Source organism: Epinephelus lanceolatus, chromosome 8, assembly GCF_041903045.1.
Source record: "Epinephelus lanceolatus isolate andai-2023 chromosome 8, ASM4190304v1, whole genome shotgun sequence".
In the NCBI taxonomy this organism is placed as follows: Eukaryota; Metazoa; Chordata; class Actinopteri; order Perciformes; family Serranidae; genus Epinephelus; species Epinephelus lanceolatus.
The window spans coordinates 39,378,257-39,393,435 of NC_135741.1; the positions used below are offsets into that span (position 1 = coordinate 39,378,257).

The 15,179-nt window shown below is 41.1% G+C and overlaps 1 protein-coding gene across 1 annotated transcript; it reads left to right on the plus strand.

The window, feature by feature from the left end:
- The first annotated feature begins 737 nt into the window (after positions 1-737).
- Positions 738-14,841, plus strand: nsfl1c (NSFL1 (p97) cofactor (p47)). The gene is made up of 9 exons (XM_033630184.2): positions 738-896; positions 1,676-1,776; positions 2,192-2,269; positions 5,180-5,345; positions 5,549-5,644; positions 6,319-6,428; positions 7,333-7,470; positions 10,420-10,590; positions 13,607-14,841. The coding sequence occupies exons 1-9, from the start codon at positions 795-797 to the stop codon at positions 13,767-13,769; spliced, it is 1,125 nt and encodes a 374-aa protein (XP_033486075.1). The 5' UTR covers positions 738-794; the 3' UTR covers positions 13,770-14,841.
- Positions 14,842-15,179: the final 338 nt, after the last annotated feature.

The window sequence follows — 15,179 nt, forward strand, 5'->3', positions numbered from 1 at the left end:
CTGAGTATTTAAAAAAAAGAAAACAGAAAACTATGATGCAGATGGGTTTGCCTTTTGAGGACATATATAGCAAATGACACCATTTTTTAATTATTAATATTCTTTTTTTTTAATCATTTAACTTTGAACACAGGTATGTTTCTAAGGAGGCAATCTGAATCACTTGCAAGGGCCGGCTCTGTCTCCAGGCCCCTCCACTCCAGGGGCCCCAGTGCAATTGCACTGCCTGCATTGTTTATATTTACACCCCTACCTGGCAGCCTAAAAACCTTTGTAGTAACAATATAATGTTTGGTGACTGGCTGCTAATATTTAAAGAGCCCAAGATGTAAAACCGCATTTGTCCCATTTTACACAACTTCAGCTTATACAAAACACACAGAAAAGCAAGTATCATAAAGTCATAAGCACTCAAACATACTGACATGTCTTACTCTATGATCCCTGGGTCATTACAAGCCCTTTGTTGCAAACTGTAGAGTGTATGATGTATGTACTATTGTGTAAACTGTGGCTAGACTGCCATCTCCTGGTTAGTATGATAATAGCAGTTACAGCATAGCACACTGTGATTATCAGAATGAAACAGACTGTAGACATTAAGATTAAAACAGCCCCATACAATGTTAAAAAAAAAAAAATCACGCATTAAACTGGAAGTTAGCTTGTTCATTCAAAGAAGCGCGTCTTTGACTGTGTCGTTGGGGTCCTTGGTTTGAAACCAGGTAGGAACCATCATCTTTTGCTTGTTTCCCCAGGTGGAGGCGGACAAGTAGCTGAAGGAGCAAATCAAAATGGCGAGCCAAGAGGAGTCTGTGAGGGAGTTCGTCGCTGTTACTGATGTGGACGAGGAGAGGGCCCGGTTTTTCCTGGAGTCCGCCGGCTGGAATTTGCAGGTACGCCTTTTCTCCGCTTTCCCATTGAGTTGCGGTGGATTGCGCGGCGGGAAATTAAAAAGAAACAGCGATGACATGACATGTGTGAGCCGAGTAGCTTGCCGGCTAACGTTAGCCTGTGTTGCCGGTAATTTGTGCAAGTCACCCTTTGACAATGGCCTGACTGCGCTCTGTCACCAAACAGCAGGGCTGTTGTACAGTTAGTTTGCTGGCTCAGCCACATTCACCAAGCGGTCCATTCCTCCTGTGTCATTACCAAGCAGGTTGCCAATAAGTTTTGGCTAAAGCTAGTTTGCCGTGAGTCCATTCAGCCGTGCTAGCTAGCGTTAGCCTGTATCGATGTAACGTCAGATTAATGATAGTGAAATTTGTAAAGATGGTTGGTTAACGTTAGCTCCTGAAGCTAACGTTACACCATCAGTTGTCCCGTTGGAGTATAATGTTTGTGGTCAGGAAAACAAAGACGAACTCCTACACACTCTAGTTTGTGGAGTCAAATGCACAATGAAACAGAAACTGAGTGACTGTTATGTTCTGTGTTTTCACACTCGAATAGTGCTTCCACTGTTACAAGAGAGAAAGAGTCAATACATCCGCCAGCCGGGTAATAAATGGGGATTTCTCACGGAAAAACACAGCAACCTCAGACACATGGAGATTAGTGACATAGCTCTTAACTGAGATGTTGTCTGACGGGTCATGAGTAACACATTAGATAGTTGTGGTTGAGTAGCCGTCTGTCAGGAGTTCTTTGTAACATTAATTTTGCCTCCTTCCAGCTTGCACTCGCCAGTTTCTTTGAGGATGGAGCTGACGACGACATAGTGACACTTCCTCAACCTGAGGGAGGTTCCTCAGTGTCCAGGTCTGCTGGGCCCAGGTAATGTTTACAGCCTGCCACTGCCTGGCATACCTATAAGCCGCAGCGCTACTTTCAACAGCCCATAATTATATGCAGTTGTGTTCACAGCAGTACAATTTAAAGGAATAGTTAGGCTTATTTGAATTTGGGTTTTATGAGATACTTATCTATCATCAATATATTACCTACAATAGATGGCAGTCAGTACGTCCCCAGTTTGAAGAGACAGGCAGGACTATTTTGCTTCGCTTCTGTTTCAGCACTCCTGCCCTTTCTCCAAACTGTAGGCATACTGACAGACATATACTGTACATAATACATTTACTTTGGATAAGTACCTGAACTATCCCTTTAAAGACTCCCATTTCAGTGCTTTAATTTTATAGCATAATAATCGGAGCAAAAACCCTATATTTTTCTTCTTTATCATCAGCACTCAGCCCAGAGTGACCTCCTTCAGAGATCTGATGCATGAGGCAGAGGAGGAGAGTGATGAGGAGGAAGGTCAAAGGTAAGTTTAATTACCAGTTTATCTATCTGAGGTGAATGTGTCCCTCACTTTTACCATACCAGCTGAAGAAATGAGGTGATCTTTAAAATTGTATTCAGGAGCCACCCAGCTTTTTTTCTGCAATGATTGAATTAATAACCATACAGAAGATGTTTCTCAAGAAAATCATTTATCAGGGTTAGGTCACTTATAAAGAAATCGATCATGGGCCTGGTTGATTGTCATGCTCAAGGACACTTGAGGGGGATTTAATGTGGACCCATAGATAAGTTGAAGAATAAAGTCACTGCACAGTTGATCGCGTGCTGTAGTGGTAGCCCTTGGAGGTTTTTCTCATCTTCTTAAATGGTTGTGACAGTTGTTCATGGCTGCAGACATGGCTGTGTGTCTGAGCTGAGTGTTTGGATGGTAGAAAGTCACACCTAGCGGGGTGATTCCAGAATGCACCAAACTATTTTTGGTCTCACCTCATTCACTACAAGCCGGTAGCTTGTGCTTTTCTGCAGCATCAACAGATTCTGCTGCCGGGGCAGTGCTGTGGACTGGTTGTTAAGGGACTGTGCTGGGTTGATAACATCCTGTTATTATTGCAGTGAGTAAGCAAGCTGAACTGAAGAACAGTACATGTGTCATCTAGGGTCAATTAAAATGTTACACATAATTCGTATTCCCCCAGTTCTGTTTTGTAGTGCATGATGGCTTTAATATTTATTTGTTTTCACCTGACGTGTGTAGTTTTGAGGCATTATCTCTTTGTGTGGTTTAAGAACTCCTCCTGCCAGCTCACTGGCAGTCTGCAAAGTATTTAAAAGTAGCACTGATAGTGAAATACTTGACATGGGGCACAATGAATTGATAATAGAAATCTTGACAAAACCAAATGCAGGATTCATGCTTATTGTTGTGCAGTATGTTGCTCTGGCAATTTTCAAGGCTGTTCACGTTGTTGTTTTCCTGATGCCTCTAACTGTGCTGTGTGTACAATACTTGGAACAGTGTTAATGTAATGTGGACACCTTACACATATACAACAATGTGCCAGTGTTATTCTTTTGAAGTGCAGTAGACATATTGCACTTTAGAAATCTTAATGGGGTGCAACAAAATGTGAGCTTGTGATTTTATTGTTGATTAGCTTCATGGTGTATGTGGTTTGTTCGATAAATGTCAAACTACTGAGTGTTGCTAAAGCTGGGTTTATGGTTGACGCAATGGGTTAATAGGGCTCATGCCATAGATACCTATGGTGTAGATATAGGCTATTTGATTTATAGTTTAGTGTCAGATTTCTTCTGTTGATATCACTATTGCATCACTAGATGGATGTGTTGTACGTGACGTGTGTCGATTACGTCTCACAACAATACACGTCTCTCCATTTTTTTCTTCACTTTGAGATGCAGAGCAAATGTTTAAAGGTCAGTAGTTATTAATCATACATAATATATGAGACCATGGCAGTTACAGTGAACAGAAGATTTACAATGGACATGGCTTTGCTAGATGTGTTTTACTGAAAAGTAGAAGATAAATGACACTTTTTTTTAAAACTTTGTTTGTTTTATTCATAATCTCTACCAGCACCAGAAACTTACTGGACAAAATAAAAGTAGTCCATCCGACCAGTCACAGTTTTTGCGGTTCCCACATAGTGACTTCATAGTTGCTGGAGCCCCAAGGTATAGTTACAATTTTGAGAAGGCACATGTCACCCCTGATGTAGCTACAGAGCTACGTACCTAACCGCTGTGTATATATGATGATATAAAGTTTGCACCTGCCAATAATCTTATAAATCTTAGCCAAAAAGGGACACCTCTATACACATAGTTATGTATGCAAAATCAGTCCAAAATCTAGGACCTAAAATCCAGGATGGGACTGCTATTTCAACCCACATTTACAAACCAGCCAATCAGAATATAACATGAAATGATCCAGAATACACTGGTGAACTAACATAAGGGCATGGTCACACATGAGCGAATGTAGGTGAGTGGCCATTGCCTGCCGAGGCGATATTCATATTGAATGTGGGCAGTGCCTGAAGTGACGGACTTGGAAAGCTAGCTTGCTAGCTAATGTGGGTTATCTTGCTTATAAACACAGCAAAGTATGATGTTATTGGTACATTTTTCATTTTTTTTGCATTCCCTGCCTATCACCTGACTCCCTGCCAGCCAGGCAGCATCTGGGATGGTCTGTATTTTGCATGGACAGTATCATACAATAACGACTGGTTAGACATGGCAACAATCGGTGTCATCTCCATACACTCTTTTGCTGTTGGTTAAGAGTGAGACTTTGCCGGTCAAAATCCACCAAAGTTGAACTCCATGTGTTGCAAAGATGTGAACTTGCCATGCCACTGGCAGCAATTGTTTTATTCGCCCCTCTACTTACACTGAATGGAAGTGAACGGGAGTCAAATATTCGCTGGTTTTGCTTGTGTGACTGCACCCTAATGCTACTGCTTAAATCCTTACTTCTAACTCACTCTGCACAATCTGCATTTCATTTGCATTGCAGCTTATTCCCTGGCCCCAAATGGCTTTACAATCTTCTTGTTTTTTCTTTTTCTGATGCATAGAATGCCAGCACTATGTGGCCAGAGCTTGTTTATTGTTTTGCCACATCTTCATTAACATGAGAGATGATACAAGTTGATGACATGTCTCTTCTTGCGCGTTTATTTACATTGTAGCGCTATGAATTTGCAAAACATTCATTGCACCATCTTACATGCCCTCAAACTATTTATCACACCCTAGACTTTATTTGGCCCATCTCACTCAGTATGACATTTAGTGAACTTTTAGTTGTTAGGTTGTGTTTAGATTGTTGCACCTTACTGGGTTGTTCCTTTTGTCTCTGCTGATCTACTTATCATCTTTATTCACACCCTGCCAGGTTTTTTGCGGGGGGATCAGAGCGCAGCGGGCAGCAGATTGTTGGGCCTCCCAAGAAAAAGAGCACCAACGAAGTGGTGGAGGATTTGTTCAAAGGGGCAAAGGAACATGGGGCTGTGCCTCTGGACCGGGCTGGCAGAGGGCCAGGAGAGCCCAGCAAAGCCAAGGTAAGATGACACTCCCAAGAACAATACCATGGTCCTTTTTTGGTCACCTTCTGAATTGGCACATTTTTTTTTTTTTTTACCTTTATCAGTTTTGGTCTGGGGTGTCTATATTCTACATCTGGGGCAGCAATTTCATCACCTTCTTTTTGTATTTGTAATTCATCCTCCTCTTGGTGATTTTGTTGTCTCTCATTTGTTTTTAGGCCTTTGTTGGTGGAGGCTACAGGCTAGGCGCAGCTCCTGAGGAGGAGTCAGCCTATGTGGCTGGGGAGAGGCATGCTTCCAAAAGCCATCAGGATGTAAGTACAGATCATAATGTTTCCTGTTTTTAACAGTTCTTGCTTTGTTTCTGGCATCACTGATACTAGTCAAGCACTCTATGTGGCTCCTCAGCCAATAGAGCAAGTGATCAGTCACCCTGATTCTCTGCTAATTCTTCTAGGTCATTATGGTGAGTCAGGGCATTTAACTTAAACAAATGTGTATTTCTGTACACACGAGGAATTCTACTGTATTAATGAGATGTGGCAGTTCAAGCAGCCACAGACTGTGTGCTGTTCTTTATATTGTCAAGTCATATATGACCTTCTGTCCAGTATGTCGCCTTGGTATATACTGGTTTTGGAACTCTTAATGTATTCATATATCAAGTTTTTCAGGTTATCTAGTAGTATTCCTGTGCATCTTTCAGCCCACAAGGGAGCAAGACATGCTAACTGGATGTGCTGGTATTGAGTGGAAGTAAAGTAAGCGAGCGAGTGCCAAGCTGTAGCTTTCTCCTTGAAGCACTGTCTGTACAAACCCGATTCATACCAGCACAGACCTAGTACATACCAAACATCAAGAAAAGTCTTAGTAGAAGATATGAATTCATTCACTTTTTACCAGCACTAATTGTAGGGGAAAAACATCCATATTGAAGAATGACCGCCTTCACAAGAAATGTGTGTTTGTGTGTGTCTGTGTGTGTTAGGTACACGTGGTGCTGAAGCTGTGGAAGACAGGTTTCAGTCTTGATAATGGTGAGCTCAGAAACTACAACGATCCTGGAAATGCCAATTTCCTTGAGGCAATCAGAAGGGGGTGAGAATATTCTGTTTAACTTATTCTAATTTACGTATAGATTCATCAGAGGTCCATTAGACAACACTGTGTCCTTAATGTTTATTTATCGTATGTACATGACCTTGATCCTTTTGCTGACCTCGATATTGCCCATTGTGTTTACATGTGTGTTTGTTGACATGAGAATGTTACCAACCTGATGCAAGAATAAACAGGAGGGTTTTCCCAACCACTGTAAGACTTGAGTGCTGAGATTCTCCCTTTTTATTTCTCTCAACACTCACTCACTTGTGCAAGTTGGAAAAAAAATACATAAATAAACACTTCAAAGATGACACAGTGTAGCTTACTGGTAGCCTGCAGCTGTGCTTTTGGAGTTGAAAAGGCACAGGTCTGATGGTAGTTAGCTTGCCAACCCCTGGCAACAAGCCAAAAAGTCTGTCATTTGTAGTTTTACCCTCCAACAACTTCATCCTCCTCTCCGTAAATTCACCAGCAAACGCCCGGTTCCCAGGCCTTCCATTCCTGGCTATGCCAATTTATCACAAAGTCTCAAACTGAATAATTTTGGACTACTCCTATAGAAATACCATCATTTTTATAAACTTTCTTGTATATTTTAGCTAGTGCTTATTAGTCTTGAAAAACATGTTACATTTTTTTTCATATTCCTATTCTAGTGTCTCTTTGCCCCTACGAATTAAAAGTTAATTGCTCTTAGAAAGGATGTACTTGCATTGTTGTGCTTATATATTATCATTATATTAATGGCGTAAAATGGTCTCAAAATGACAGTAATATTATTTATTGCTATTGTTTTAATGACAGTATATCATCAGACAAACGTAGTTGGGGTGACAGGCTATATACACATGTGGACAGCTAAATTTCCCCTGTTCACCTGTTGATTATCGCCCTGCAGGGAGATTCCCCTCGAGCTGAGACAGCGGTCTCGAGGGGGCCAAGTCAACCTAGACATGGAGGACCACAGGGACGAGGACTTCTCCAAACCCAAGGTGGCCTTCAAGGCCTTTGGAGGTGAAGGACAGAAGTTGGGAAGGTGAGATTGATGAGCAGTCTTGTTGTTTTAAATTTAACATGGTTTCTGTTTTGTTTTTCTTCAGCACAACATTACTGATCCAAAAGCAGCAGCTGAATCAATGCAAGGTCTAAATGAAAGCTGGTAAACCAGTCGTACTTGTCCTACGTTGGAATGAATCATCATTTGTCTGGCTATTGACTGTGCTCGGGCTCATTCCAGATAAATGACTAGTTTCTTATGAGTAATGTGGCACTTCTGGAGCACATTTAAATCTCAAGGACAGAGTTGTCTCTGACACTTTCAAAGTGAGATCTGGGGATTTTAACAACACCCAGAGAAGCATTTTACTACTGGAAAGATGGTCTTTTCATAAAACCGGTCTGTCTATGCAGTAGAAAGTTGCAAATACTTTTGAAATTGGTGCTACATGACCAGACAAAACAGAAAAAAGGACTGTGGCATTCACTTTTGCCCAAGAGGTAGAAAACCTACAACTACCAGGATGCACTGTGCTTCACCAGACCAATAAAGGCTTTGCTGGTGGGTGGCATAATGCGAGTTGGTATGACTGGTCTGAAAACAATATGGCAGCCAGCCAGTCTCGTATTGCAGTTAAATGGTAAGCTAAAATATGTTTGTGAAAACATTTTAGGGGAGAAATGGGCAACGCAGTGCCAGAATCTCAGTTTATATTTGATAAGCACTGCTTAGTTTTACCATTTGATCTCAGTTTTTTCAGCCTCCATTTACACAATACAGGAAACAGCATGGTGCCAACTTCCTGTTCACAAATTCTTCCTGTGTTACAATGCACTAAACTACAACCCCTTTCACACATGCACTGCAAGCCTGTCATTATCTAGCCATTACCTGGAGGAGCTGTATCTGATAATACAAATGTCCCAGTTAGTCGGACTGGACATTAAACGATCTTTACATTGCCAATTCCCTTGTACAAATTTGTGTAATGTCCATTTGAGCCCATGTGTAAATAGAGCAGGTAATGATCCAAAAAAATCACAGTGAGTGAGTGTGTTGATGACATTTTTGTCATGTGGCCTGCGTGAAGACGAAGGGTCTTTTACATGACAGCAGCAATAATAGTGTCTAACTGTAGAGAAGACGAGATTCAACTTCTGTTGGTAAGGGCCGAAGCCAAAATCGTCACACAAATTTAAGGAAAAGCAAGAGATTCTATCGTTTACGACCAAATTCCGAACAAGCTGCGTGACAGTGGTGTAATCCGTGTCATCTCCTGCCTCCTGCATGCTCTACCCAGACACCACCCCTCAACTAAACCAAATGGAAGTAGGCAAACCAACAGAATCTTGGTTCATATTTAACACTATGCCTAGTTTGACAGTTTGATCAGAGTTTGGTCTGAGTTTGAGATAGAGAGAGAGAGTGGCTCTGTCTCTTGGTCCGCATCTATACTCTTGTGTCTGTGGTGGCAGCGGGCATATAAACAAGGAAGTACAATGTGTAGTTTGAGTGACAGCTCTAGAGCCAGCGAAAATCTGCCAAATGACATGTTTGAGCTGAGAGATGAGCAGGGAGATCTGTGCGCTATTAAAGTGAAGTTTACTACAGTTCATTTACATATACTACACACATAATGATACAAAACTGGTTGACAGTTGACAAAGTATGCCTTTATAGTAACCCTCCAAAAAGCAAAACGCTTAAAATGACACAAACTGTAAGTTCCACACAGTCACCATCTAATTAACAAATTTGTCACAGTTGTTAGAATAAAATATGTAATATTTAGAAGGAATACAAATTTGGTGTCTTACAATTCATTTACAATCTTGAATATTTTCTCTTGCCTGCTGTAGTGTCCGTCGTGTCAAGGCCCAGGCACACCAAACCAACATCTAAGAACTAGTAGTGACAAAGTCTGGCAGTTGCATTGCCTCACGTTGCCTGGGTCTCAGCCAAAAAGTACTGCTTGAACACGCCACAAAGGCAACAGCCAACTAGCATGCACACACTGCACCTGCATGAGAGGAGATAACTCTCCACACCAACAGGTGGCAGTAGTCTGTATCCATCAAAGGGAAACCGGAAGACTGACAGGACGGATTTAGGATGCTAGTTAGCCAGTTAGCACATTAACAACACAGCCAACATCCAGCTGTGTTGTTAATGTTTGTTAAAGCAAAAATAACACCATCATGAACAGTTTCTGCTAAAGAGCTCAGTAGTTAAAAAAAACAATTTTGCAAACATAACAGGTTTGTTTTGATCCACTCCCTCTTGACTTTGGCTGTTTGCTTTTCTCACCAATCAGTGTGATTTCTCTCACCAATGGGCTCCGCCATCTCCGACCTTAATTCGGCCGAAAAATAGCCAACATGTGCCAACGGTGTGGGACACACTGCAAAAACTTCGTCAACAGACATTCATTGATGGCCTGATATTAAACAACAGCTAATTGCTGGCTTGGCGTGTCAGGGCCCTTACACATCTGTAAACTAAAAATGGGATTGTTTAAATGGTCAGTTTTGCTGCAGGAGGCTGTTCAATACGTTGTTTTCTAGAATTTCAGCCAACATCATTGTATCTTTAGCTAACACTGTCAGTGCTGCTGGCTACAATGGGAAGGAAGCTCACCATCAAATAATGGCCAAGTTTTCAATTTATTCTTCGTTGAATTGATTCTCTTACATTGCTTAATCCATCCATCCATTTCCTGCTGCTTCTCTGGGTCACTGATATTGTATTCTGCAAAAACATTTGACAGTGTCCAGTAAAACCACATATCTCTTTAATTCACAATTACTTTTTCCAAATAAATTGAAGAATTAAATGTCTCCTAATAATGTTAAACATACGCATATTGGACCTAAAAGCACTTTTCAAAACAAGGTTACCAAGTGCTTTTAAAACAAGGGGTGCAGTTTGACAAAGTATCAAGCCTGAGTAATTTCCCATCTTTTTTTTTTTATCCTCTTTCTCCCCTAGTGCCACCCCAGAGTTAATTTCAGCACCAGCCACCTCCCAGCAGGACCAGGCTGCCAACGAGGCTCAAGCCAGCGCCTCAGTGACCCTCGACTCCTCCCAGCCCGTCACTAACATTCAGATCCGACTGGCCGATGGCGGCAGGCTGGTCCAAAGGTTCAACTATACCCACAGGTGATTGATGAGCTCTTTTCAACTTGAAGTTGGCATGCACACAAACCTAGAATAAACAGCTACAGTTTTTGCAGGTCTGTGGAAAAATTTACTGGCCTATTTAAGACCGCAGACCTACATGTGTGTCTGACTCAGGGGTCACGTTAACCGGATATTCTCGGTCATTGACCGTTTTTTTTACAACAATGACCGGAAAATCTGAAGGCCGTCGGGTCATTTGACCAGTTGCAATTACCACCCCTGCCCACTTGGCGGCGGAATGCACAGTCAGTGGTTTAAGTGGCTGCCGTTTTCACACTGCAGAGAAAAAGTCATTCATCTGCTTCATGTAGCGTTGTTAACATCAAAGAGCATGGATACCAAGAGGCGAAGCTCAATAGAAGGCCCCATAGTAACAAATTCCCCCATGGTTTCATCCTACCGCCGCCATTTTGGACTGTCAGCAGACCGCAGCAGACCTGCTTGCATACAAAAACACACAGACAAACTGAAGTATATCGCTATTAATTATGCTTACAATGCTACTCACCTCGTGATAGCTTGGTCACAGCTGCTTTTTCACGTTTTTGTAAAGCAAAATATAGACTTTAAAAAAAACAAAACAAGGAAAAACGGCCGAGATGGCAGCTCTACATATTACATCCACTTATGAGAAGATTAACTTAATTACTCCTTCAAATAAGCCATCATAAGCCAATCTACCAAAAAAAAAAAAAATAAATAAAAAAAAAAATCAATATTTTAACTAGAAACACATTAATGGTGACGTTACATAGTCAGGAATAAAGATTTTACAGTTTGTACAGTAAGGGGACAGTAATAATAATAATAATAATAATATATAAGCTATTTTAATCTGATATATTTTAATGCTAAAGCAGTAATCAGTTCTGATATAATGGTCCAAGAGACCATATATAGGCCTATATATATATATATATATATATATATATATATATATATATATATATATCTTCCCACGAAAACTGGCAAATTAAATTGATATTAAAACACTTTAAAACCTACACCTCTGTCGGGATCCTTCGGGAAACGGTGGAAGGCCAGGTGCGGAGTGTTCCACCGATAGTTGTTGCAGTTAATTGCACTACACTGTTTTCTTTGACTTTTTTTTCTCTTCTCTCCTTGACATCTTGCATGTTGTCTGGGTGCAACAGTCCAAGCTCAACAGTCCAAAATGGCATTAGCGCCCCTAGTGGCTGTTGGCAAAAATTCAACAGAGCTTCGCCTCTTGGTATCCATGCTCTTTGTTAACATAACGGCCTGAACACACCAGATGCGTTAGTGCCGCAGGCAGCGCATTTCTCCAGCGCTCTCCGCGCTGGCTAAACATCGACTCCACTCGTCTGTTCCCGTCAGTACTCGTTTTTTCACTTCAACAGGTCATTTTAAACATGGGTAAGTCCATATTTTAATAAGTTTTTATAACGTAATAAGTTAATGACAATTTGTCATTGCATGTCCATGTATTGAGCGTGTTGGATTAACACTGAATGAATAGGGCATATTGTTCTGACAGTTTTATTTATGTAGTCTGTAGGCTCGGTGACACAAAATTAAAATTGTAATGAAGTGATTATGGTATTGAAAAATGTATTCGGTTATGCACTGTTGTGTTATTTTAAATTATAAACATGGTATTCCCTCACGTTCCTCAGTGCGTGATGTTATTTTATTTTGAAAATTGGCCGGATTCTCTCGTCTTTTCTGGGTCCGACTTCCTGTTTGGTACGATCCGCTCTATCCAGCTTGACAGAAGCGCTCGCGGCTTGCGTGTAGACCAGTCGCCGAATTGAAGCACTGTGGTGTGTGGATGTCTGTTCATCTTTTCGTTCATGTCCTTATTAATGCACACTTTATAACTTGCTTGTTGGATTTATTAAAAATGAACAATTGAAAACTAAATGTCTTTGAATATCTTGATTATCATTTAAAAACGAAAATTAAAATGACCGGGAAAAATAGATTATGACCGGATTTATACAACCCTGTCGGTCAAAATGACCAGCGACGAAAAAGTCTAGCGCAACCTCTGGTCTGACTACATGGGTTTCCCAATTATTGAACTCAAAGTGCCTCATAGATCTGTCGCCAAGTGCTTAAAATGTTAAATCAAATGGTTAGTTTGATTGAAAAGGCACAGATATTGAACTAAACATCAACGGATGCACCACATGTATTATACATGAAAGGAGGACGTGGTGCATGTGGCGATTGTAAGGAGACAGAGTTGTTATTGTGGAAACATTTTGTTTATTTATTGAAAATCAAAAATACATCTAGACTGAAAAAAACCCCTCACACTCTTTATAGTGTCTATGCTATTTCTGAATTCTCTCCTCAGCAGGTAGTGATTAGAGGCTGCCACTCAGGAAAATCACAGGAGGTGAAATCTATAATAATTTCCTTAATTAAAGGTTTGTGAGTGAACATTTGTCCAGTTTAGCTGCAGTTCTGAACCTGTGTCAGTTTTGACATAGCAGTCAGGTGCATTTTAGCACACAGCTGCAGCAAGTTCAGGTTTAGCTGAACCTGTTTTTAACCACAGCAAAGCGAGCAAGCTGCTTATTGACACAACAGCAGCCCCATAGTGAAATCAGCTATGTTGAACCACAAAATAAGTGATCATAGAGAGAGCTTGAGGCAGAGATACTGTGTGAGGTGAAAGGGACAGGTGTATGCTGGTGTTACAAAACAACAGTAAGTTAGTTTTCATAGTTTTGTCGGTGGTTAATTATTTCAAAAGAGCAACTGCTAATGGGGAAGACCAACACTTACAACATCACTCACTCCAGTTAAAGGTGTAACACTTATACACTGACAGACTTTAGTGTTTATTGGACCTCGCATGCTGCCACCAGCCATAAGTTTTAAGAAAACCAACCCCCCAGGTTGTTATTGTTGTTTGGTTTAGCTAATGTTGACCACATTTCATCCTGTCACACAAACATAAGTAAAACCTGTATTTCCTGTCACAATGTGTTGTTGTGTCCCTCAGGGTGTCTGACCTACGCCAATTCGTGGTGGAGGCTCGGCCCGCCATGGCTGCCAGAGAGTTTGTGCTCATGACCACCTTCCCCAACAAGGAGCTGTCGGACGAGAGCCAGACCCTGGAGCAGGCCAACCTCCTCAACGCTGTCATCGTCCAGCGGCTACAATGAGGGGGAGAGTAACAGCACCCCTCCCCGCCCCCCTGGTGGTGTGGCTGAGTAACTGCAGCTCTGAGAAACCTGCTGCCCCTTCTGAGAGAGGAGAAAACACAGACTTATGTATGGACTTCTAATTTCTGATTTTTTGTTTTTCTAAAGTGAAACATAACATTCTGCTCCCCAGACCCCGAACCTCAACCTCCCCCCTCTGTGGTCTGTGACGGGCAGTTACGAGGGGGAAACTTAAAATCTTCCAGAATGAAACAGAGTTCATTTAAGAGCTGTTGGAAAGCCTACACATGCTGATTGAATTGTGGTTTTGATGGGGATGTGTTTACCTGACAGCAGCAGATGGTTTAACCCAAGAATACAGCAGCGGTCCAGCTTTCTGCAGAGCAGTTTCTTCACTAAACCCAGCTCTTATTTCCTTTAACTTGCTCCTCACGTTTCCTCATCTATTAACCTTTATTTAGCTCTTTAGCAATGTTTACTATCAAATGCTGGGGCCTCACCACATCCACGCAGCAGCAAACTCCAAGTTTGTTTCTGTCTCAACAGCACAAACCAGAACCACATAAGGAATACTAGTCTTGTTAAGGTAAAAGTACATGTCAATAATGTGGTTTTGAACAAGTTTCCATTTCTCTCCACATATTGTTTTCGGAGAGAGAAGTGTAACAGTGTAACAAAAAGAGGGGATTTTTCTCCAACCAACCTCTACCAGTAGCCTTACGCTCCTTCTTTCACCTCCAGAAGCACCCCCATCCCTTTGTTCAAATGAAGATGGAATTATTTTTTTAAACTGCCTTTTCCCCCCTCTATTTCTTTCTTTTCCTTTACAGACTGTAGGATTGTCCCAGTTAGACAGTGGCATTTTGATATTGTGTAACATGAAAAAGAGTTACACAAGGCTTTATTGTCAAACCAATGGTTGAGCTAAAGAAGATAGATTGTAAACACTGGTTTGTAGAAGTGGAAGTTGAATTCCTGACACACTGACATCTTCTATGCATCCTGGGGCAACACAGAAATATGTTTGGACCTCTGGTAAAATAAATCCATTTTATGGTTGATGTATAAAGAATTTATCGTCCTGTGATTTTTTTCATTATTATTATAGGTGGGAAAAGGGATATTTGGCACTTTCATAAAGTGACAAACAGGAAATCTAGTGGCAGTGGCAACTTTTTTGGATTGTTTCCTAAATGCTATATGGATGTTCTGTCCAAATGTTTTGGTGTCAGTAAACTACACTAACCAGATCACTTTGAGCAGAAGCCACGTTTCAGAAATGCTAACTTTGTGTGGTGGGTTTCTGTGTCTATACTGTTAACCTCTTCAGATCACGTCCCCACTCATTGTTCACCTATTTAACATAATGTGACAAAAAATTATTAACCTTTTCATTTTCTTATGTCAACA